Source organism: Dermacentor silvarum, unplaced genomic scaffold, assembly GCF_013339745.2.
Source record: "Dermacentor silvarum isolate Dsil-2018 unplaced genomic scaffold, BIME_Dsil_1.4 Seq23, whole genome shotgun sequence".
Taxonomy (NCBI): Eukaryota; Metazoa; Arthropoda; class Arachnida; order Ixodida; family Ixodidae; genus Dermacentor; species Dermacentor silvarum.
Genome location: NW_023605900.1, coordinates 33,978 through 60,001, shown reverse-complemented (window position 1 = coordinate 60,001; position 26,024 = coordinate 33,978). Strand labels below are relative to the sequence as shown.

At 43.4% G+C, this 26,024-nt stretch overlaps 1 protein-coding gene across 1 annotated transcript; it reads left to right on the top strand.

The window, feature by feature from the left end:
- Window positions 1–11,740: 11,740 nt before the first annotated feature.
- LOC125941762 (uncharacterized) lies at window positions 11,741–23,985 on the top strand. Its single transcript, XM_049659594.1, has 5 exons — window positions 11,741–11,885; window positions 14,254–14,385; window positions 16,903–17,082; window positions 18,350–18,529; window positions 23,890–23,985. Exons 1-5 carry the CDS (start codon window positions 11,741–11,743, stop codon window positions 23,922–23,924), a joined length of 672 nt encoding a protein of 223 aa, XP_049515551.1. The 3' UTR covers window positions 23,925–23,985.
- The last annotated feature ends 2,039 nt before the right edge of the window (window positions 23,986–26,024 follow it).

Below are 26,024 nucleotides of genomic sequence, written 5' to 3'. Positions count from 1 at the left end.
GCGAGTGAGCATGCAGCTAGCACGCGAAGAACACCAAATGTATCTACAATACGCACCGCTTCAGCACAGCCCCTCTTAAAATTTGTTGTGACGAAGGCTTCAAAGAAATACCGGGGACATATATTTGATACGCAAGAACGCCAAGCCACAAGAAGGTTACAAACATGCATTTTGAAAAAGCAGTGATACACGACATATCATAACAGAAAGTTGAAGCACTTAGAAGTGAGGATTATTTGTCCTCGATTTGCAAGCTCAGATGGGAGAGCGACCACCGCGGAGGGGCGCTGGACTAACGTTAGATATTCCGAGCAAGATGAATGTTTCTTCTTCTATGGAGCTTTTGTTTCTGAGAAACCTGATAGGCTGCCTTGTAGCTACGGGTACACGGTCAGTTGGATGAGAAATTATTTACGTGGTTCCTTTTTACCTTTACAATCAATGTCACTGTGCTTCAAGTTTTTGAATAATTGGGCCTCACTTGACCTTCCGCTATCCACCTAGTTAGCTCAGATGGTAGGGCTGGCGCCCCGGCCAGGTGATTCCAGGTTTGATCCCAGGTGCGACAGTCAAACCAGGACAATTATCACAGCAACTGCAAAGCTTTATTTTCTGAAAAACCAGCATCATCTGCCTCTATATGTTGCAATACAATTGTCGCGGCCCAGTTAGATTAACTAACCACCAGGCATAACTTCTTTCGCATTCCAGAAGTAGTCGGCTTCACCCTCCCGGGCTTCGTTTGTTTTCACCTCCTGGTGTAATAATTGAAAACGCTTCCGATTGAGGCGCACTCTGTTAGACCAGTGGCTCCCAGGTACCAAATAGTCTTCAATACACCGTGTTGCGATGTTGTTTTAACCACGGGGAAGGGTGCGTAAAACGTAGCGTTGGTACTTCCAATTCCTTTCCTGACAAGGACTAGGTATTCCACTTCTATGTCTGGTATGTTGTTGTTCCGCCTCTTGTCGAAGTTCCTCTTCATGCGCTATCTGTAGGCGTCTTCTTGTCTCTCGCTTTTCTTGACTTCACTAAGTGCAAGCTTCTCCAGGATGCCGAGTTCGCAATCCGCAGGGAGAGTAGGCACAATTCCAGAGGTGGCAAAGAGAGGAGGGACTGCATCCTAAACCACTCGTATAAGATCGGTTGTGGTGTCTTGTAGCAGCCTCGAGGCAGCACTTCCAGCCACCTCGAATTTTGGGTACATCTTCATGTATTGCTTGATGTCCCTTTTAGCTCGTTCAACGAAACCGTTTGCTGCAGGATGATAGGGTGAGCAATACTTTACTGTAATCCTATGATCTCGTGCCCAGTTGACTAACTTTTTGCTCCGAAAGGCCGGGCCATTGTCACACACTATCGTCTTTGTGTTTTGGAAGCATTCAGCTTGAAGAAGAGCAATGACACTGTTGGCGTCTTCTTTTCCTGCCTTGGCCATGATCATTCTTGTGCATTCGTCGATGTTGAGTAAAAACGCTTGTGTTTTCCTTGTGCCTTCTCCCTTCTTTTTAAGTTCCGCGAAGTCTAAGTGAATGACTTCAAATGGGATGCTTGAATGCTTTGGGGTTATCATCACATCTGTCGCCTGCTTGAATTTCACTTTGTTCACTTGACTTAGGTGGCAGGTGCGAATGTAGTTTCCGATGTCGTCCTTCATACTTGACCATGTAAACCCTTTCAGCAGTTTGTTGTAAGTGCGCCAGAACCCGTCATGTCCCCCCGACTCTGGACTGTCGTGGTATAGTTTAAGTATTTTAGGAGCCATTGTCGATGGCACGTGATATCTTCCGTCCACAAACTTCATTTTCTCAGTGCCTTCCCACATCTTAACGTGATTTATTTCTTCTGGGTGTTCGCTTGTCTCGTGGACAAGTAATCTAGACATGGGGTCCGCATGTGTCAGTACTGGGCCAGGCCGATGTTATACGTCAAAGGCGAACTGTTGTAGGTAATCAACCCATCTCGCGATTCGACTCTTTGGTTGTGCCATTCCTAGGAGATGAGTCAAAGCTTGATGATCGGTAAAAATGGTGAATTTGGCGCCTTCTAGATAGGTTCTACAATATTGCACAGCTTTTAAAACTGCCAGCGCTTCTTTTTCTGTGGTAGTATAATTGACTTCAGCAGGTTTCAATGTATAGCTGTAATATCCAACGACGTAATGCTTTTGATGATCAGATTGTCGTGGTGACTTCTGATATAGAACTGCACTCGTTGCGTAGTGCGACGCAACTGTATTGAGCACGAAAGGCAAGGAGAAGTCTGGTATGCATAGGATGGGATCTGACGATATCAGTTCGATTAGTTCGCCATAGGCCTTTTCTCACTTCGGATCCCATCGGAACAGCACGTCCTTTTGCATCAAGCGTGTGAGACACCTGGTCTTGACCGCGTAGTTTCTGATGAAGGACCTGAAATGTCCAGCAAGGCCTCGAAACACCCCGAGATAGTGGACATCGCACGGTTTCACCAACCTAGAATCGTGCTTAGTGCTTTTCGTTGACCCGTCGAAAACCCTGCCGAGGAACACAACTTTCTCTTGAAAAGAAAGCGCTTTTTTTTTAAGTTGACCTTAAGGTGGGCATGGCTGAGGGCACTCAGGACTTGAGAGAGATGATTCTGGTGTTCTTTAGTCTTAGAAAAAACGATGATGTCATCTATGTAGACATTACAAAAAATACCTAGGTGCGGTTTCAATATGTCATTAATAATCTTTTGAAACCAAGCCGGAGAGTTCTTCCAACCGAACGGCAGGCGATTATACTCAAATAAGTCAAAAGGCGTAACAAATGCGGTGTACTTCTTTGTCTCCTCAGTAAGCGGAATTTGCCAAAACCCCTTACAAAGATCGATACGAGAAAACCAGTGGCACCCACCTGTTTCGTCTGTAATGGTATATATCTTTGGCATTGGGAAAGGCATCAGTTCCGTTTGCTGGTTAAGGGCTCTATAATCAGGGCAAAGACGGAAGCTACCATCTTCTTTGGGTGCAATTGTTATGGGTGATGCAAAGGATGAGAAGGAAGGTCGAATATTATTAGCACCTAACATTGCTTGCAATTCCTTTTTAAGCCATATCTTATTTTCTCTTGACATGTTGTAGGGAGCTTTTCGTAATACCTTTTTATCAGCAATTTCAAATGGAACCGCATGTGACTTCATTGCTGGCGGGTAGTTTCCCACACAAACGAGCTCAGGATACACAGCCATGTTATGTCTTCATCGCACTTAATTACTCGTAGGGGTCTCGTAGTACTCGTAGTAGTCGTAGTGCCTCCACTGTTGAGACTTCTTCAACGAGCACTTAGTCGTCCCAATAAAGATTAATTTTGAGTTTCTTCATGTCAGGGCGAGACAGGAGAAATTCATAGGTAACATCTGGGATTGCTAGCACGAGGCTGGTGACTAAATGTCCTTGAAATTCAATTACTACGGACGTCCACTCGTTGTAGAAGCTCACCGAACCTTCGTACGCGAAGAGCTTTGCCAGTGTGAAAACAACTAATGTCCAATCGATCCTTGTTAATAATTGATACTGAAGCTCCGCTGTCTACCAAGGCTTTCATTTCGACACCATCGATCTTGACAGGTACTTGTAGTAAACTGGATGACACTACATACACCGTCTCATGGTGATCGTTACGGTGATGCCGATGACTTTCACCGAGTTTTGTTTGAAGTTGGTGGGGTGCTTGATCTTGTGCACTGATAGAATTGTGTTCGACGCTGTTAAAGGCATTATCAGCAAATTGGCCCGAACTGTGCATGTAGTTACGTTCATAGTTATTTGAGGATAAGCACTCCTTATGGGCACTCAACTCAATCACCTCCTGATTGTTAAATGCCAGTTGTCTCCTCCACATTGAGCCTTCCTGCTCCAGTTGTGTTCCTGGTAACATATTCTGGAGGCACTGCAAAAGCTCGTTTAGTGTACTTGGGGCTCTGATCTGAACGTTATTTCGAATGTCCAAACGGAGACCCTGCATGACTAAGGCAAGAACTTCCGTTGAGGCGAGCCTAGGTTCAGCGGCATGCAGCAAACGACGCTTCTTAAGGACATACACTAGAGGAGAGCCTGATGTGTACTGGTAACCTAGAGCAGCATCCCATCTCTCTACAGCACTGATTTCGAAAGCGGTCAGGAAACTCAATTTCCATTTCTCCCAGCTGTCTGTTTTGTCAAGAAGCTGCAAATCGTACCATTTCCTGGCGGTCGCATGACGATAACGTCGCATGTTTTGATTTTTTTACAGCATAAGCTGTTATGGGCTCATTCCAATAACCGTTTCGGTTCGCTGATGATGCCGCCGCCGCCGTTTGTCCGTAACCGCTATCACCGGAAATGCTAAGAAAAGTACCCGCTCTCCGCCGGGATCGATCCCAGGCCCGCTGTGTGGGAGTCGGATACTTTACCACTGTGCCACGCAAGCGCTTGCCATCACGCACCAGATATATTCCCTTTAAACGCGCGGCGTGCACGCGCATACGACCCGAACCTCCGCCAATATGGTGGCACCATCTAGTTAAAGTACCTGCAACCGCCGCGCGCACAGGCACGGATGACGAGATGTGATTCAGACGAGGCGCGCAATCAACTATCCCGATGTTAGATCTGCGCCACGTATTCTGGGTACCTCTTCGGTACACCGTATGACGTCTCCTCGCAAGGTACGAACCGCTTCTGAAGAAGCGAATCGTAGAGCTACGTGCGCGGCTACAACCGGGTATCATCGGGCTCAGCAGATGGCTGTGCAGAGAGCATTACAAGCCGCAGCTCGCCGTTGACGCCGGCCAGACAGTAAAAATCGTTCGCGTGAAAATCGAGGCGAAGACATTTTGCCGCGAAGACCCTGCTATGCGTGGTGCCGAAACTGGAGCTACTCTTGCGCCGCTCACCCAGCTTACGCTGTGACTGTGCTGCTTGTTCCGCGCAGGCCTGTGACTTTTTATCATCAGAGATGCACTTATTTATTTCCGAAGCGTACTCATAGAAGGACAGCCATTGGTGAGGGCTTTGGTGGTGGCCTTCAAAAATGTCCGGCTCCACAAGCTTTTGCACTGGTTTGTCTAGGCTGAGTGACTCAACCATATTTTTCATTATTTGACCATATTGCGTCATTTGACGCTGCTGCTCTTGAATAATTTTCATAATGATGCTTGCCTCTGCAGTTGTTTCTTGAGTGTAGCTTCCACGTCGCATTGGCTCGAGGATCAGTTATTCCAGTGCCTGTTGTGGCAGGTTCACCTTCACCGCTTCCATTTCAAGAAGTTGCTCACGTCTTATGGAGGCTTCTTTTATAACGGTGTCGATGAGGTCTGCTGAAAGAACATGACGTGGAAGGTCTGTTGATCGCTCACCTTGCACTTGATAACTCTTGAAGACAACATGCTGCGACGACGTCCAGTCGATGCAGAACGTAACCCACGTGTTCATCGTTGACTGCGCCAAAATATGTAGCGGTCCCGGTAGATGAACTAACCAACGGACGTACCTTCAGTAAGACGTGTGTTTTCCGCCATTTAATCTTATTCTCCGCCAACCCCTCTTCTTCCTCGTATTACACATTCCAGAAGTTGTCCGCTTTAACTATCTGGTGGATGACATATTTTTATCTCTCTTAATATTAGGAAATACTAAAAACATCATTGAGATTTGAGTCTTCTCAGGTACAGGAACATACCCAGTGCTTCCACGGTGAAGACCCCTGCTGAGCTGATCATTTAGTAGAAGCAACGTAGAGCTCGGGTGCTCGGCCACGTACTCGGGTGCAACTTCTGCACCCGAGTCTCAAAGACCGCGTGAATGAGCGCTTCTGCAAAGCAAAGAATACAGCGAATGAAATTCGGGGAGCCTGGTCATCATTCAAATATAAATAACGTGGTTCTGGCACAAAGTCTTGGTGCATGAAGACTGGCTCCTCGGGTTTATAAGGAACGATGCTGATCTTCAACGTACATTCTGCAATTTCTTTAAGAAAGAATGTTTGTTCACGTGGAGAACTTTCGTCTATGCTTGTTGGCTGAAACCGAGCCATTGACTAGTGCTGATCTTGGTCTCCCAAAGAAATTTTTCTTCGTGCAAACACAAGAGGTGTTTTTTTTTCAGCTCCAGAAAACCTTAGCAGAGTGTCTCGGTGGACAGACGCGCTCGGGAAATCTAGGGTTGGCTGTTCCAAGAGATATCAAAATCCTTTTGTTGTGCATTGTGAATTGGCAATGATGTACGATTTGCCGCTGTCCTGTGCTAAGAATTACATACAACAGACAAGACGATATCTTAATGGCCGCTTAGTAGAGCATAGTTCAAAATGTGAATTACCGTGACGGTAATCTGACTGTTCAAGGTGAGGAATGTGGCCGGGTTCCGTTGTTAGGCGATGATTTGGTACTGGCCAGGCACAGAGATAAAGATGTAAGTGAATTAATCGAGGCCGAGGCTATCAATCGCAGTGGTCAAAGCTGTGTAAGCACTCTGCCTATCGACTTATTAGATAAAGAAATGACCTATTCGGAAAGCCCAGTTTGATGGATTGGCGATTTGGGGCGCTATTGTGGCCGGTGTGTACAGGCGTTTATTACCGGGGATAAATTGTTGAAGTAAGTTTATTGCTATTTAAAACTAAGTGACTTTTGTCATACTGAAGTGAGAAAAGCTTGTTAGCAATCATCTTGTGGTCTGCAATCTTTCATGAGATGAAAGGAAGATCTAACACGAAATAAATTATTAGAACGCATGTTTACTTGACGATGCAGGTAAACCGGTGTTACGACCAGGAAGCTGTTCTGCAGTTCCTGAGGACGGAGAGTGTGAAGTTTTAAGTCTGTGGTATTACGATCGACGAAATTTCAGGTGCAGAAAGTTCAGAGACGGAGACTGTCAAGGAAAACAAAGATTCTTTGAAAGTAAGGATGAATGTCTAGATACATGTCAAGGTAGGTCTGATCACATTTTGCTTTCTGCTTCGAATGCTGACATGGCTGTTCTTGCTAAACCTAAATGCTTAAAGTAATAACTGCTATAAAAGCCCCGAAAACATAATATTTATTATAACAAACCTAAAATGCATTTTGAAAACTATGGGGCAATACAAACAGCAAAAAAGAAATAAATAAAGAGATATGACGCATTTTACACTTAGTGTCACATCGTGTTTTGGAGCATCATTCCACACATTGGAAAAACTCACAAATCACAAATGATTGGACTGGAATTTAAAGTACAATTAAAGTACATACTATTGCATTCAATGCATAATGAACGGGTCCATGTTAATAACTTCACAAGAACGGGCTACCAATTCCAGAGGCTTTGTACAATTCTTCTAAATAAGGTGTAACACAAGGAGTTGCTTCCTTGTTTCTGAGAAAATTAGCGCGACCTTAGAATATGCTTGTTTTCCTCGTGTTTGAGCAAGCTGGTTATTTGCGTTTTTGAGTAAATGACAAGGGGTCACAATTTTAACATATTCAACGACATATCTGGTCCTGCACCTTCGACTAGGGCAGATAGTTACGCGGTTATTAGCAATTTTTTTGGAAATGGAATGAAAATTCGTAAACATGGCTAATATTGTGCAAATCACGGATTTTTTCTCTGAGATGGTTTTAATTCAGGTATGGGCACTCAATGAAAAAAAAATAATATGAAAGCCAGTTAGAAATCGGGGCCGATATTGTTCGCACTAAACTATAATCGGAACTGTTAAAATGAACCCTTATTCTGTTTTTAGAATTTATGCTGACGATACAATCGTGGTCCTCCCTGGAGGTTCGGCGGCGGTATAATTATTATTGCAAACATTTTACTAGGCCATCTAGATATCCTGTCGCATAAAAATTCACTCACAGTAATGTCAATAAATGTAAGGCAATAGCTTTCGCCAGAAAAGTGGAGTGAACTGATTTCTTTATTTTATAATTAACACAAAAAATCTGAATGCCTAAACGGGCAAAATTATCATAAAAGATCCAATGGAACGGCAACATGTACCACTTGGCTTCTAAAGCCACAGGATTTATGTCACGTCATCGAGAGATTTTGCCAGAAAAAATAAAGTTGTTACTGAATTGGGCTTTACTCTGCTCGCATATGTATTAACGTAGACTGGTAAACTACTACACAAGTTAACCTTCAATAACTAGCCTTCCTGGAGAAACCTGCTCTTCGCATTATTTTTATTTTTCCTAGAGTAACTCGACAAGTTAGAGACCTAACAATTATAATCGTATTTACCTATTATATGAAAATATTATTATGCACGTATACAAAGAAAAGAGGCACTTTGAAAATATTTCTCCCCTAGCTCAGCTGTATTTGTAGGAATCGCCATTCCCACACCACTACAAACCGCATTCGTTGTTATCAGCACTCAGAACAACCAATGGATACCAAACATTTTATCAGTTACCACTAGCAATAAACAAATTATTTGACGCACACAATTATGTAGAAATGTCAAGAACACGCCACTTCATGAATTCTTTATTTTATAGGGTAGGTCGCCTCAGCACTACATTGTTCAGCATAACGAGTTCAAAGTGTTATCAATCTCTTTATAAGCAATATTGTTAGCAATGTTCCGTTTGGGAACTACAAACTAGCCATACGTCTTCTCTTTCTTTCCTTTTCGTCAACTGCGCCAGCTAATATGCGCTTTTCTTTTTCTTCATTATTCATGTACACTGTGCAAGTTCAACTGCATTTCCTTTGTTATTCAATGCGAGTATATCTATTGTGACGTGCTGCTGCACTCTGCAAAGGAGGCGGGAACCTCATGAAGCGCTCTCGCTTTTTTCCCACCACCTCCGTGGTAATGTTTTGATGGAAACAGAATTTATTGCATTGCAAGCAATTATCAAAATTATAGTGACATTTCATTTCTAAATACAAAAACCATGAAGTGGTTTTATGGGAAGGGTAATCTCTGAAGAGTGATCCAATTTCTCGGTACGCCATTTTTTGCGCTCAAATAAACCGCACATATCTCGGTGGATGCTTCTCAGTACTTCTGCGGAAGTCCCTAGTCGTTAGATACTCGTCGCCATTCCTACACTGTTTCGTGTAGTGCTGATATAAATTACTTTTATGCGCACTCCTATACGAACAGATACGTGTGAAGGATATTGTTCTTCTTCATAACATCTCTCCATTTCAGAAAGAAAGCGAAGACGTATTGGTTTGAGCTCAGTTGTTATGTTGTATTTTGCGCAGTCCTGCTTCCAAATGTTTAGGGTTAGTTGGCGTGAGTAATTATTTACAAACTTATGCGTTATTCTGCGCCGACAAAAACACCTCAAAATAAATTTTAACTAGAATGAACATTCATATCCTCAAAGAAAGCAATTGAAACCAAGCGTTGGTACGGAGAATTTAAAGTTCCCAGCGTTGAACAGCGACAGTTTCTGCGTAGGTTACGTGATTTAAAAGATACAGATGCTGTTCTAGTGGCCCTATATATTCATCATCAGTTCCACAAACTCCATGTTACGTCAACATAGAATTTACAAAATTTCTGCATAGTGTCGGTTAAGAGACCGATAAAAACTATCTGAGCGTACATACGAATCGTTTTGCTACAGTGCCTAACGAGTAAACAGAGATGGCGTGAGACATGTCTTGCACCTAAGTCAGTAACTAGAGACTTGTTAGTTATGAAATTACCAAGTCATGGGTTGTTACAGTGCAAGAAAACGTTCTTACTGAGCCAGCGAACGACTTTAGATGCGGAAATAGTGAATGGAGATCACCGAAACCTCGTTTTACCCTGGAGGATCCAGTGTAACATTCTCAGAAATCAAGTGCGGTTGGTCATTGAAGTGGTTGCTCTAGAGTGTTGGAATTACGAAAGAAATGTCCGACACTGCTTCTGTTTTTCCTACGTCCTTGTGGTCAGGTTTCCGAGATACAGATGCTGAGGAACAATATTAATGAAACAGGGTAGAGCAAAATTTCTAAACAAATCGATTTTTTCTTACTTAGAGTTTCGGAATCGCCAGTCATTCCTTAACAATGCTGCTGCTCATTTACGTGTGCGCGATTTATTGAGCCTGAACATGGCCTTTTCCAAAACCTAGGTGCGGTCCGGCATCGCCCTCTAGCTATTACATATATACGTAATCTGTACCGCTCTTGTGCTAAAATAAAAACAGAAAGGAAAACGCAGGCTTTCTCTAGGTTTATCGGAGGGGTTATTTCTTGTTTGGCACATGAAAAAGCTGCCAAGCTTATCATTTTTAGCCAAATCCTTAGACGCGGCCGGTATCACTTCAAGGCTAATTATCTCAAAACATACATTTTTGCGACGTTAGACCCCTCTTCTCTAGAACCGCAAAATCTATAAGCATTTTTCCCCACTACCAAGACAACACAAGAGAGAGCGTACTAAAGTAGAATTATTTAAAAAGAAAATTGCAGACAATTTTGTCTTAAACGATTGTATTTTCCACTTTGGCTTGAAAATTGGGAGGTTGGACAAATAACAAAAGCGAAAAAAAACTAAACTATATATAACAATTATTCTAGTTCAGTAACGAGAACACAGATAGCTGAATACAATGATACCAGCATGAATCATTTACGCCTAGCAGATCCCAAGAAAAAGGGTCACATACATAGGCTAAAGTACATGGGAGGTATAGGGCCCACCCTGTTCCCTTAATTGGATGGATTTCCGCTCTAACTAAGCGAATACCTTAATTTTTAAACGTGGCTTATCCACTACATCCTAGTGAATATGAAAACATGTGTAGACCTTTTATATTATTTTTTACATTTAGGCCAGAAATTATTGTTAGCCTTTCCACGACGTTTGCATGTCACGTGCACATAAATTACCGCATCAGTAAAAGCTAGAAAAACGTTTATCTAACGTGAATAATATTACCATCAACGACTCTTCATTCAGTTAGCAGAATCCCCGTTGTACTGAACCAAAAATTTGACCACCAGGAAATATGGTTAATTAGATGACATATTTCGTAACCACAATTTTCTTTTGAGTTAACAACTCTTCAGAGGAGGCAGGCACAATTTGCTAACTGTCCTGAAACTATATTCATTGCTTCGTCTTACTTTTTTTTTCATGGTACACTGTGGGAACGAAGTCATCCTTAACTAATGGAGGCGGACTCAGCTGTATGGGTACAGAGGAGTTCTGAACTGATGAGTCCTGCAGCAATTTCTATCAGGCAGCACTGACGCTTACCTAACACGGCGAGCACAGGACAGAAGGCATAGGCTCATAAAAAATCTACATACATTTGCAACGTAGCGAGGAAGACTATGCGAGCTGTCAATGAGACCATCATTGCCAGAGCGATATAAAACTCATGGTCAACGTATTACTACCACAAAACAGAGCAAGCATGCACAAAATAAGGCGAAGTAGTGCCTACACGTTGGTAAGAGTGAGAATCTTTATCTCGAGCCTAACCTAACCACTTGATATCAATCTATATTGCAAATACCATTTTTTAAGCAATTGTAAGGTTAGGGGATACTGAGGATAAAGCTCGATAACGTGCTTGCTCATATCGTTGTAAATAATTCAATATGAGCGCGGCATGCTTGACGCATCTGGAAGGCCACAACTCTCTTATAAACAATCGCCAAGGCGTAAGCACTCTTTCAAGTCTTGTTACTAAAACGGGGTAACAAATGTGTAAAAAATAAAGCAAGACAAAAGACAAGTCTTTTCTCGCTGTAGGTAAAAAAGGATCACCACGGCGAAGGTGCTTTGCGATGCCCGAAGAAGGAGACTGCGACGCCCTAATAAGATGGTATTACAAACCGAAAAGGGATGAGTGCAGAAAGTTCGACGAGGGAGACTGTGAAGGGGACAACGCGTTTTTTAGAACAAAGGCTGAATGTTTGCACATATGTAAAGGTAAGTGTCATTTTCTTTTACCGACCTCGCACTGTGTGTCCAATATAGATATGAATGACATCGTGAAAAGCGAAAGTTGTATCAACCAATGATTTATAAAAAGGTAGACTTGAAACATCAGAGAAATTCTAAATCAATATACGGAAAGTCTTCTGCAACCTCTCCCCCCCCCCCCCCTCCCCTCCAAAAGAAAAGAAAGGAATATGGCAAGCGTCTCTCTTCCTGTACCAACATTTTTTTTTTCATGCTTTGATGGAACCTCAATTTAGTCGCAGTAGATGTCGTTGCACTCAAAGAATTACCAACCGGGTCACGTTACCAACTTCGAGCAACGATCGAGCAACAAACAAATTGTACATGCGGTATAGCTTTACTGCCTAATGACTAATCTGAGCGACAGATTGGGTGGTGGTTCTTTTTAACATTAATGATCAGGCCAATCGTATGTAATCAGATCTTATATACGCAGAAGCGTATTGAATACAAAATTAGCAGCGGGATGAAAACCGGATAACTTTCCGGCTGCCGCCTCTGCCGCACTGCGGGACATCAAAATAAAAATGGCGGCTATTGGAGCAGGCAGCACGCGATTTCTTTTTACTCATAAGTGCATTACGCGCATTGAAAAAGTGTCTTCTTTTTCTATATGAAATGACACATACATTGCCAAGTTATTTCATTTGCGGCACTACCATAGCCAGGTCCACCTTGATGAGATAGAAAAAGAGAAGGCGGTGCTCAGCTACCGCGGTACATGGAAACAGTTGCGAACGCACTGCGAAAATTCCTTCTCCTGACACAACACCATACAATCCGCAAAATATACCTAATGTAAATATGTCAATGCGTACAAATGAAGGAGAACCTGACGTAAGGTAGCCGAAACCCTTCATGTGCTTTCGGCGCATTCCAGAACGCAACACCAAATTAGGCTTATCGGAAGTCAAAGTACATGCTCACATTTAAATATGACACTAGGTCTCGTTACCTTGCTGCAAAACAATATGCGCATGCATGTAAATGGCGGTGAATGAGTATATTTGACACGACAAATTAATGGGATACGCTGCTACTATATTCATGTAAACTTGGCTAGCGTGAACAAAGAATGAGCACACTAACACTACATTTACCTCTACTTTCGGACGTTCATGCTCAAGAACTTATATCAGCACAAGTTAGGTATCTTAGGCAATTTTTACTTCTAGCTCTTTCGCTTGCAGACAATAGGCTTCAAAGAAAACGTTAGGCCACTAAATGTGTTGCCGGATGCAATTGGGACCACACAACAGTTGTCGATGCAGAGTAAGCATACCCTGCATTAATATGTGCGGTTTTTTTATCTTCGTAGGTCCAATTCATTATGGACGTTATTGGAGATGTTAAATCAGAGTTTGTTTAAACATATTGTCCCAAAGCGTTTTCAGGCTTGTGCGGAACAAGCTTCGATCGGCACTTCAAGAATGTTTCTTGAAGTGCCTTTCTTTTCTGTGCTTCAAGAATGTTTTCCCTTTACAACCAAATATTCTGTTTTAAGAGCGTCATCATGTAGTATGTAAATATGGTCACACAATTTCGCATAATTTGGCTCATCCTTTCAAGAAACATTACGGCTATCCGTTATATCTGTGCTATTCGGCTTTGTTTTCTGGCACGGCACTCATAATTTGGGAGGATACACTTAAAGCGCATGTTTCAACAACACATTTTGTGTTCGGGATATGAAATTCTAAGACAAAGCAGACTGCTTAGTCAAGGCTCATCATTTCTTAAAACAATTTGCTGTTGGCCATGTAACTGCATTAGGCATACATCTGTTCTGCTCACTGATTCAGTTGAAGTAGAAAAAGCCGGCAGATCCCACGCCCTGTGGGAATCGATGTTAGGCGCAACAGTGTGCGGGAAGCCTACCAAGTTAATGAAACGACCATGAGGGCACCAAGACATGGGCGGCTGTTTCGTGACCTACATGACACGCATGTCATGACATTCATGTCATAACCTATTATTTATGCTCGTCATGCACTCCTGTCATACTATGCCAATTTTGGTACCAACCAAGTTTACAAAACGACCATGAGAGCTCCAAGACAAAGGCGGCTGTTTCATGACTTTTATGACACGCATGTAATAACATTCAAGTCATGCCCTATCAACCTATCATTTATGTTCATCATACACTCTTGTCATACTATGCCAATTTTGGTATATACCAATGTAACGAAACGACCATAAGAGCACCAAGACGTAGGCGGCTAGATATATATATATATATATATATATATATATATATATATATATATATATTATATATATATATATATACTCTTAAAGGGGCAATTGTTCGCGAAATAATGCTTCTTCGCAGGTGCATCGAATGAACCTGGAAGTACAGCCCATACAAAGGGAGGTGAAGGAGAGGCGCCTGTGCCAAGCACTTCAGGCCAGGGAACAAACCAGAAACAGGAAAAAGGCGAAGAGGGCAGTGAGAAAAACGGAGGTAAGTGGATTGACCATGGAGACACGCATATATCAGGCATTTGCGAAGGAAACGCAGTGCGCCATATTGACGGGAACGCAACTGCTCTCGCTTGAAATTACTTGAAAAACTACGACGAACGCTTGAACGATATTAGGTGGTCGAGCATCTCAAGAAATATGGCGATCGCACTTTTTCAAGAGTGCAATGGTAGTGACGGTGACGGTATTCGTACCAAGGGTGAAATAATTGTAAGGTAAAATATGTAAAAGTTGTTTCCTATTGAACTTGGATGGTAGCAAGTGGCAGTGCAGGTGCAGGTAACCATGCACGGTCATGAAACGCTTCTCGATATCCGCGCCTAAGAGACAAAAAAAAAAGAGCGTCCCCCTTACAATAAATATGCAAAGCCGTTAAAAAAGTTCACCATTTTGAAAAAAAAATGTTAACCTGTCTGAACTGGCAACCAGAAAAAAAAACATTTCTTAAGTGATCGAGAGTAACCTACGCCATTTCCATAATAGTTGCATTCTTACCAAAGTAAGGACAGCAACGAAACAAACACGTGATACCTGTTGTTTCCCTATGTGCTCGACCTACAAACATTATGAACTTCTAGCTATTATGAACAAAGTTTTCAAAAGAATATGAAGAACAAATTGCTTGCAATGAAAGAATGCATTTGGCATGATTTGTCAACAAGGAAATAAGCCAGCGAACTACACGTATACACACAGACTAGAAGTGCACAGGATAATGCTGGAATATCAGCTGACCTTATTATTTACAAATACCCGCCAAGTTTTCATCAAGCACATGCGCCAGCATAAGACGACACCGAACAAGCACAATTTTTCCCCGTGTCATTGCCACATGCTATTGAAATCAGATTTCTATGTATGAACACTCCCTTTTCAGTCAAGGTGAGCGACGGTACAATAATACAAAGGTCATTGTGCTTCCAAATCTCAAAAGCTTAAAATCTTCCTTACTGTTTGCGTTTTTCCACGGCCAAGAATCGTTATCGAGCTAAATATGGGAACATAACACCTACTCCAATCATGGTAAAAATGACCATGCTCACCTACGCGTCACAAAATATCGGCTTAGTGCTATACAAATAGGAAGCTCCCTTGAGTGAGTATAGACGTCTTTTTTTTGCGAAGCCTTTTGTTCCCAACTCCAGACATTTTTCCCCTTCTTTATTTTTTTAATTGCTTGTTGGTGGTGTGTCTCACGCCCTATATCGGGGTTTTCGTGCGTCGGAAAACACACAACTGTACTGCTATTTGCACTGAGGCTTCGGTTGGTGGCTGCCAGGAGGGCGAAGAAAGAGAGCAAGTCAAGCGCGCTGAGTGTGGGCTCATAAAGCACTTGAGACCCATTCTGCGAGCGTCTCCTCTTTCGACGCTCCCTTTTGGCATTTGTCGTATTACCTGGAGCAAGACACCTGAACGAGTGTCGCTCTGACTCACTGACGCAAATCGGAGCGGATGCTCAGACGTAGGTCATGGCTACACGCGCGCCATGCTCTAATAATAAAAGTTATGCGAATAAGAGTTGCGCTCGTTCAGTTGGCTTGGTTTGCCCTCGGTGTCTTAAAACACTACAGTCGGTGGCAACCTAATAATCACGAACAAGCTCCACCCAAAATAACCCAGTGCACCTGAGTTTGACCTATGAAAGAGAAAGGAGCCGGCTGGGGATTATTTTCGCTTGTTTTTGTGTAAAGTGGCGTTGCATGTTTAGAATAGCCATTTTTTCCTGACAGAGCTATCACTCCTCAGCCAAAGTTTTTTTTTTCTACTTAGCCAAGCATTTACACTAGAAGAGCAAAGTTACTAAGGTATGAGTGTGTTCCAGCAGGCAATGCTCTCTTTCAGAGGTGAGGGGCAAGTGCCCAGCATTTCTGTGGGTATGGAGAGAGAAAGAGAGAAAGAGAAACGAAGAGGTAAAGGTAGGAAGGTTAACCAAGGACGTGCCTGGTTGCTGGTTGGCTACCCTACACTTGATGAGGCTGAAAGCAGGAAGAATAGATAAGAATGAAAGAGATGAAAACATTAAAGTCAGTCATTGTGAACACATTCGCAGAGTATGTCCGCTCTAACAAGCGTTTAGACAATACAGGGTGGACCTTGTTTGTAATGCTTAGGTTTTGACCGACTATTGGCACCAAAGAGCGTATCGGGCGCACGAGCTCGACGCCCGTCTGCGTCTCCTGCTATAACTACTCGCGCCGCGCATCACATTACGTATCTGTCATCGATAGTTGAGTGAACAAAATTATTCTTTTCCCCATCTTATGGTCACGTTTAAAAACATTAAAATAATAGAAATGAAAATGACTAGTCAAGGAGAGTTCAAGTTGGCTAACGATAAAAAAAATCTCTAATTGAGTCATTGAAGAAGCCCACAGCGTGTAATCGCGTGTCTAACTTTTTCTCGGTCGTGAGAAAGTTCACATATGTTTACCAGCACGGAGTTATAATTTTATAATGCTACAATATCAGTCTTTTCAGATCTTATGCAAATGCGCAGGTGCTGTTGCAACGAAACGCCCCGGGAATATCACAGGTCATGGCCCCAAATATACTCCACCAATGTCAACAACATGGACACGGAAGGGTATGACCGAGGCTCAGAGAAGAATTGCCGAGGCGAAGCGCCGACGGGAACAGCTAAGGAAAGAATTAGAAGCTAAACGGAAGGAACAAACACGTGAGTATAAGAGCCGTGATCAATAACCTTAACCCGGGATAAGTCGTATATGATCATGACAAAATACTTTCATTGAATTTTGAACGAAACAAATAAGTTGGGTCAACCAAGGAACATTTTTTCAGACATGTCTTATATGGTGAAAAATGACGTTCTTTGGAAAATATTTACTTGAAGACACCAGCGACAGCTCGAATAATTATTGTTAAACTTTTTCTAATACGGCGACTGCTGATCTATTTTATCAAGTGCGACTGTTGTTTAGCAAGTGTTGATTATTTTGCCAAGTGGCCTATGAAAGGGCGTATGGACATACATACCATACATACCAGAGAGGAAATCACAAAACAAACAGGACCACATTAGGTGTTCTCAGCTGACTTTTCACATCACGGCAGGAAATAATGGATTTGGTTCTAAAACAAACTGTGGAATGTCACATGAGGAAATCGAACCACGATATAGTCGGCGACGTGCTGAGACACGTCATATTTGTGTCCTCACTTTGACCATGCTGCATTTTGCAGCTTGGCTTTCAATTTATGAGGAACAATATTCCCGATGGAATATTCCATTTTGTTCAGCGTGATGTCGCACGCAAGTGCTTCGAACGCCAAAGGATGCCCGTTTCATTTCGTTTGTATATAGGTGCACGTTACTAGTTATCTGCATGTACCTTAAATGTGAGCTATTCATCGTCATGAAGTTTGTGCAACGCTTCAATAATCATGTCATTCCTACTAAGGGATTAAGATGTGCGCGACTGTAACATGACCGAATAAAATATACAGAAGTGTGCGAATGCCAGACAAAAACAGAGGATACCGACATCACTCTCCGAAGGCAAACAGTATGGGCGTCTGTTGTAGAGTGCTTGACATTCCCGAAAACATTGTTCCATAAAAGTGCTTAACCAATGCAGTGATTTGAACGCAACGACGTAACTGCTAGAAGAACTAAGGTTTAGGCAAATTGGTAGTACGTGTTGGATGATTTCAGCGCGCTACTGAGAAATACGACACCCGGACAGAAACAAGGTCGAAGCCGACACTTTGTGTCTCCTTTGTGTCCGATTGTGTGATTTCACACTTTGAGCGAAGAAGCAGAAATTTGCTGTCGCGTAATATAGTAAAGCCTTGCAGTTAGTGCAGTCTTCCTGTGTTGAAGTACCTTCAAGACGTTCACTCAGCTTTGCTCTTTTTGTATGAGGTGGTTTCCGTACGATGCATAAAGCAATCGGGGATATGAAACTTGTCTTGTTTTTCAGGCAAACATCATATCCAGGGAAGCTGTGGGTCGAGACCACGAAAGGGAGCATGTGACGGTGATACCGAGAAGTGGTGGTTCGACGGATATTTCAGAGTATGCAAGCGGGTCAAACAAGGGGAATGCACAAACTGGGGAGCATTCTTTGAGAGCTGCAGAGACTGCATGAACAGGTGCAATCGTAAGTGGCACAAACGCCTACTTAACAGCGTTGTCACTCGCGCCCTTCCTTTCTTTAAAAGGAATGGTCGTCATTCGAGGCTCATGGTCGCATTATTATCACGGGATCCTCACCGTTTTGGACACTATCGCAACGTGTCATGTGTCCACTGCATAAAGGATTGACCAAAGTTGTAGCTGGTCATTACCAATTACTAAACGTATTATAACTCATTACTGTGTAGCCTAACATCGTGACAGGTTATAAATGCATCTCAAATATTCCTGAGCAATCGCTCCTGGAGGTCTGCCTTTCAGAATGTAAACAAGAGCATTTTCGGCGCCCACCGAGGCGACATAACGACGATGAGTGACAATCCGGTGAGCAACGGCCACTGACAAAAAGCAAAAGAACGTGCGCGCGATCCTATACAGCATCATAAACAAGACGCACATTTTAACGCTATCAACTGAGGAAAAGTGTATACTTCCAACCAACCCAGACTTTGAAGCTACTAAGAGTTCCGAAGATTTGAGTGCGCTGGCATTTGTTGGATAGAACATTATCGACCCGGTTTCGCATATTTCATACTTTACATTATGTAATGCATTATGTTCACTTCAAGACGAATGAATCTCCGAGTGATGTCCAGTCTATTGCGTCAACCAAAGGCATGACATGCCTTCAGATCTCTAATATTACCTAAATGAACCTCCAAATATTCTTTAAATGGGATATAGCTCACACGGTAGGATTACCAAGTCATAACCAGTTGCTTACCACTCTCCTTGAAAAGAAAGCACATTCATTGCATTCCACTGCACGGATGGAAATGCTGCGCCAATTGCGCCATCTTACGCCAGCCACTGAACTGCACAAACTTTCATGTGAAACCTCTTGACCAGAAATATCCTAGGAAAACCGTAATCAGCACTGAAATTTGCACTCCGGGTACTCTATATTCTGCAAGACCACGCGTACAAAATTACTTTTGCGGCTGCAAAACGCCGACCGAGCATGTACATTTCCGAATGGTGGTCGTAAAGGGTTGAAGAATATGCGAACGACAGAAATTGTGTTTGTGGCAACGATGTTGAGGACGCGACTTGCGCCTATCGAGTCCGAAAACTCTAGCAAACCATTTTTTCTCAATCAAAATATCGGTCGCCATTTTACATTGACTACATTGGCTTTATTGGGCAGCCCTTATAATAGAGCTTGTGCCAAATATTGGTCGGCGACGCGGATCTGAAAGGCATTGAACACTTTCTTTCCTTTATTCCTTTCATAAATGTCAGTTTTATTTTATTTCTTCACTCCCAGGTATGTGGAATACTGGAAAACTTGCAATGGCCGACAAAGTAACTTCGCATTTATTCTGCGGTAGTACTCTGTTATGCCAACGGAATGCCACCAAGAATTAAAAAAATATGGCTGAGGGTCTTTGCAAACGGCGTTCACTGTATGTTCATGGGCGTAGTTCATGGTTGTCACAGTCAGTATTTCTTGTTCATCGCACACGAATACGCCTAATTAGTTAACTTTAAAAGCTTACGTAATCGAGGAGATGTCAATGAAAAAGTTGTGGAGCATGTTGAAACATGAGTGATAACTGGAGTTAAAGCAACCTAGGACTTCTATTATCTAATATCCTAATCCAGTAAGTCAAGTATAAAATGTTACCTAATTAAACCTAATTATCAGTTTCTAGTGCAACAACGAAAAAAATATCTTGACTAGTATTAACAAATGCCTATCAACATGCAATGTGTGCTGTTTACATAAATTCCTTGGTTATTTTTATTCTTAGCCACATTTAGTTGGCACATCAAGTAAAAAAAAAATTATGGGGCTTTACGTGCCAAAACCACCATCTGATTATGAGGTACGCCGTAAGGGGGGGTAATTATGAGGCACGCCGTAGTGGAGGGCCTCCGGACTAATTTCGACCGCCTCGGGTTCCTTAACGTGCACCTAAATCTAAGTGCACGGGTGTTGTCTGCATTCCGCCCCCATTGAAATGCGGCCGCCGTGGCCGGTATTCGATCCCGCGACCTCGTGCATAGCAGTCATACACCATAACCACTGAGCAACTACGGCGGGTGGCCCGTCCGGTACGTAACTTTATACTGCTTTCCGAAGAACCCAAATAGTTTTCCTTTATCGGGTGTATGAGATTTTTCCTTTGGTGAACTTTGCTGCGGACTTCCACAGAACTGATTCGCCGTAACCTAATAGTGTTCTGCTAAGTCAAATAAAAAAAAAATTTGGGCCGTTTGCACTCGTAGTGTAAGGCTTAGTCACAGCGGAGCGAGTTCCGGCTTTTTGTAAGCGTTGCTAGGTTTTGATAAGTTTTGCGAGGTTATGCATGGCTCGGCTAGGTTCAGACTACGTGTAGCTAAATTTTCCTATGTTTTGCAAGGTTATGCATGGCTTGGTGAGGTTCACACCAAGCATTGCGAAGTTTTGGTAAGGCTTTTTCCTCGGGAGTCTGGCCTTCCTTCGGTCGCCCCATGGTATAGCTGCGCACGCGTGTTCACTAGACGAGAGAGGCGACACATCTGTGGGCGCGCCGGCTGCTCAGAGCTTTCTATCCTATCAGCGACGTCACGGCTAAAAGAACACTTACTTCTCCTCAGCTGGGGAGAGGGAAGGTGAAGCGCACGCATGCCACGGCGAGACTCCGCCCTACGCACGCATGTGATGCAAGGAGGTGACGTAGCTCGGCGACGCACAGCTCGGTTGAGTTTCCTGTCGCCACGAAGCGGACTATACTAAACGCTTAACAGCTCCGCTGTAAAACGCACTTTCTTGATTTGTCTGTATTTCACTTATGTCCCAAAACGCATGCCCCAAAACGCGTATGTTCTGCTCGAAAATGAACAATTTTTGCTCCAAACCTGCTATAATGTTCCCGATTTGCGGCTCCAAAGGTTGCTTCCAGTCCTGTACGGGTAGCAATCTAACGCGGAGAAACTTTGTGGTGACCCTCTTGCGAACTATTAAGGAGTACACAACGAGCGATGGAAGGAAAAGTGTTTAGCTTAACGAACGTTCCGAGAGCAATAGGGGGAGCCGACATGCTAGTTGAGATTCGAAGGAACAAATGGACTTGCACAGGACATGTAATTACCAGATAACTGTTGGATAGGTTTAAAATGGGTGTTAAGAGAAGATAAGCGCAGTCAATGCATAAGAATATTTACAAGTATAAGATAATGGAAGCTGCCACAAGACAAGGGTAATTTGAGACCGCTGGGAGAGTCTTTCGTCCCGCACTGGACAATAATAATCTAATTAGTATGATGATGAATGAGACGATGATGATGATAACATTCCTTAATTATTCACCCCATCTCGCTTCCCTTCACTTAGGCTGCGTTTCACATCGCTTCATGCATGTCTGTTCCTACAATCAATCATTAATTATCTTCACTGGACGAAGTCATCCACTTCTTGCCTTTATTCTCAAGTAGGATTTACGCTACCAGTACTTTCTATTCATTCATTACCATATCCCTCCTCTGTAATCCCGTCACAACAATGTAAGCGTGCGCGTTAGATGCTATGGAGAATCTCCTGACCTTGCAGGGGTGTTGAAATTTCAAGTAGAACCGTTATAATAATTATTTTTTCCTGTTCCACTGCGCGTAGCAGAGTATTCAGCTATTCCTCAGGCATTCGTGTTGTTCTAAAAATTTTGCTTTTGAAGGTAGAACTTCGAAAGTAGACTAAATGTAGAAATTTCTTCTGAAAGATGGAGGTTTGTAAAGATGGAGTGTCTGCCGTTATCGCTCGAACTCGAATTCATTCCCCTGAAAAACTTATATTATGATCATGCTCACCTGCCATTCTTTGAACAAGACATACATGCACACTGATACACCTCTTCAACATTAATTCCTATAAAACTTGCCTAAATATTACCCTATTCTCTTGCCTAATGTTTCGAAAGACAGTTGTGAGGTTCTCAGCTGTCGTCAGTACGACAGAGGCATCCTTTTAGGTCACTGCAGGTATTCATTAAACTGCACAACATAACTTGATTATTATGGATTGTAAATTATATGTCTACATCAAAACAAGCTTCGGAACATCTCCCGTTGGCCGTTTTCACTGGTTCCTTGGCAGATATTCTTTTGTGTAACAGTTTGTAGCTCTGACATGTGCAGCGCAGCCCACATAACCAAGTCCAGTTGGCAGTCGCATATGGGGAGACTGGTGCCTCTTTACCACATTGGCACATTGCAAAGATTTCTCTTGTTTTCTCTACTTCACTTTTTTTTCAAGTCTATATAGAGGGTCGTTAAAACCTCGGTATTAGTATTATTCTATTATTCTTGATATAAACTTCCCTAACCCTGAGCTGTTTAAAGCACGGGGTTTTCTGCATTGTGGAGCGTAGTGAAAAGTGGTTGGTCTAAAGTAATTCTCGGTAAACGTTTCAACTACACATAATATGAGGCCAGCGGATAGTTACGCAGCATGCAGTTTAACACGTGCTACTTTCTTCTAAAATGCCACGATGCTGTTTTTAATAATTTTCTGGACAGTAATCCGGAGGCCTAAAAGTGCTTATGTGGTTGTCTCACAATGTCTGGTAGCATGATAATAAGTTACATCTGCAGAAATCATTGTAGAGTTGTTTGTGTAACAGCTGAACATACACAGTTCTTAGACCCAAAGAACATCTTTCTCCAGCGGAAGTAGCCTCCGGGTCACTTGGGGATGTTAACGGATACTACCAGCACCTATTGTGCCTTCTACTACATGCAATCTTGAAAAAATGCAGAGTTTAGTGCAACTGAATGTTAGAGCTGTCGCACCATCGCCATCATCATCATCAGCCTATATTTATGTGCACTGCCGGACGAAGGTCTCTCCCTGCGATCTCCAATTACCCCTGTGTTGTGCTATCTCATTCCAATTTGCACCTGCAAATTTCTTAACTTCACCCCACGTAATTTTCTGCTCTGCTCGACAGCACGTCCCTTCTCTTTTTTCTATAAAACCATGTTTTCTATAAAAACCAAGTACCCTCTGTCAAACGCGTGTGGCAGCAAGTGTTAGTAATTATCTTGTACGCGCAGTGACTGCAATATAATGTGACATTTCTTTTTCTATAGGCCGACTAAAATTGACGACAATGCGAACTTTATTTCTATTTTTCAAAAGAAGTTTACGAGTGCTGGAAGGAATTGTAGCGAATCACAACCCTGACTGTGAAGCCCAGACTTGAAAGTTCAGTTTAAATGATGAAACCATGTTTGCTGTTGTTTGTCTGTAATGTTTTTTGAGCCGGCAGTGGTGCTTGTTGTGTTTTAAACACAGATTGCTTTATAATGCTTTATTTGCGTAACTTGAAATATACCCATTTACAGGTCGAGATGTGAACCGCTGCATATACTGGGAGTGAACGGACGCTACAAGACAACATACTTGGGTTCGGTTTTCACTTCGGTTGTGCGCTGCAAAAGAAGTAGACTATAAACGATTCAAATAAAGTTCGTGTAAAAGTGAAATGGGTGGACTATGGTATTTAGCAATTTAGTCAACGTTGTTTAGAATGCCGCACGCTCACAATATTGTTATGTTGTGGAAGTCACGTATACAGGTGTATTTAAAATATATGCAAGAGAGGCAACGATACATAAACAAGATGGCTGGTAAGGCCGATTTTACCTCTACACGTCAAATCGTCTTCTTCGGACTGGCGATACTCTTCGTGGCGCCGTAACATAACGCCGGCCTGCAAAGGCGCTGTGTTGGCGCCAACTACGTATAAGGGAGGTGAACTCGCGGCAAAGTAAGCTTAAAGCTGGCATACAGGCACAACCTCAGTGGCGACACGCGAGACCAGCGAAGTGATCTCACAGTTCACATCGCACAGCTGACGCAATATCGTGTAGGGCCCTGTGTAGCGTGGCAACAGCTTTTCAGACAATCCGACATGGCGACATGGAGTCCATAGGAGGAGAACAGATCCACGAGGAAATCGAACGCCCGCTTGTCGGCTGCCGTACGGGATCTCCTCTGCGGCCTGAGACTTAGTAAGCCGCGAGCCGGCAATCTAGCTTGCCGTGTGAGCCCGGGCGAAGACGTCTTGAGCATATTCTGTGGGAGTGCTCGTCGAAGAACAAATGAGTGTGTCAAGGCGCACAGTAGGTTGGCGGCCGAACATAAATTAAAAGGGTGAAAAGCCAGCGGTCACGTTACGGGACGAATTATAGGCGAAGGTCACGAAGGGTAACGTACGGTCCCAATTGCTGTGGTCGTTAGAAACATACATAGAAAGCACTACTGTCAACGGGCGATTGAGCAGCTCCGTGAGTCCGTTTGTCTGCGGGTGGTAGGCGGTGGAACGCTTGTGCTCGGCAGAAAAAGAGCGAAGTAGGTCTTCAGCAATGCGGAGCATGAAGGTGCGGCTGCGATCAGTGAGGATCTCACGGGGTCCGCCGTGATGGAGGATGACGTCATGTAAAAGGAAATCCGCCTCCTCAGTTGCACAGCTCGTGCGCAAAGCTCGCGGTATCACGTACCGGGTCGCGTAGTCAGTCGCGACAACGACCTACTCATTGCCAGACTTCGACGTCTGAAAAGGGCCGAGGAGGCTGAGACCGACGCGAAAGATTGGTTCGGAGAGCACATCGGTGGAGTTAAGGCATCCAGCGGGCCGCACAGCAGTTGTTTTTTTTCGCGGCGCTGACAGAGCGCAAGGGGTACAACATAGCGCTGCACAGAGCGGTACAGGCCTGGCCAGTAGAAGCGGTGCCCTATATGAAGTCGTAGATACGTGAAACGCCGAGGTGATCTGCAGTAGGGGTGCCATGCAACTGCTCAAGAACTGAGTTCCGGAAATGTCGTGGTACAACGAGTAAAAATGGGGGTCCTTCAGGGTGTAAGCTGCGACGGCAAAGAACGTGTCCGAATGTCCAGAATTGAAATGATCCATAGGCGGAAAGTTTCCATTTTTCCGGGGGGGGGAGGGGGGGGGCTGGGGCCAGAACAGCTTTCCGAAACCTACCCATATATATATATATATATATATATATATATATATACCCTCTGCTAACAATTTTCTGTTGCTAGCTTTATGGCGAAAGCCATTAAATCGACACTTCAGGCAGATTGTCGTGGTTATCGTCGCCGTGATGTTCCGCATTAAATCCAAAAGCCATATACATGAGCGGCCCATACCCTGTGGCTGCGGGAAAAAGCCCAGAACAGGGAGCCGAGAAGGTTGGCGGCTGATGGGCATTATTTCCCACGCGCTCAATATTCGAGTTAGTTGTACGTCACGTAATCAAACGCGAATGGGAGGGAGAGCACGCGTCTTCTCCTCTAGCCCTGCCGTAGCTGTGAATGACTGTGCGCGGCTTACGGTTATGGGGCCCGCATGCCATATCTAATTGTTGGTAATCGTTGGTGGATGCAATGATAAAGGGCAACCAGGGATGACTGCTAACTTCATGCCTGCTGTCTTCCTTGCTGGGCTCTTTTTCTGCTCCCCTAGTGT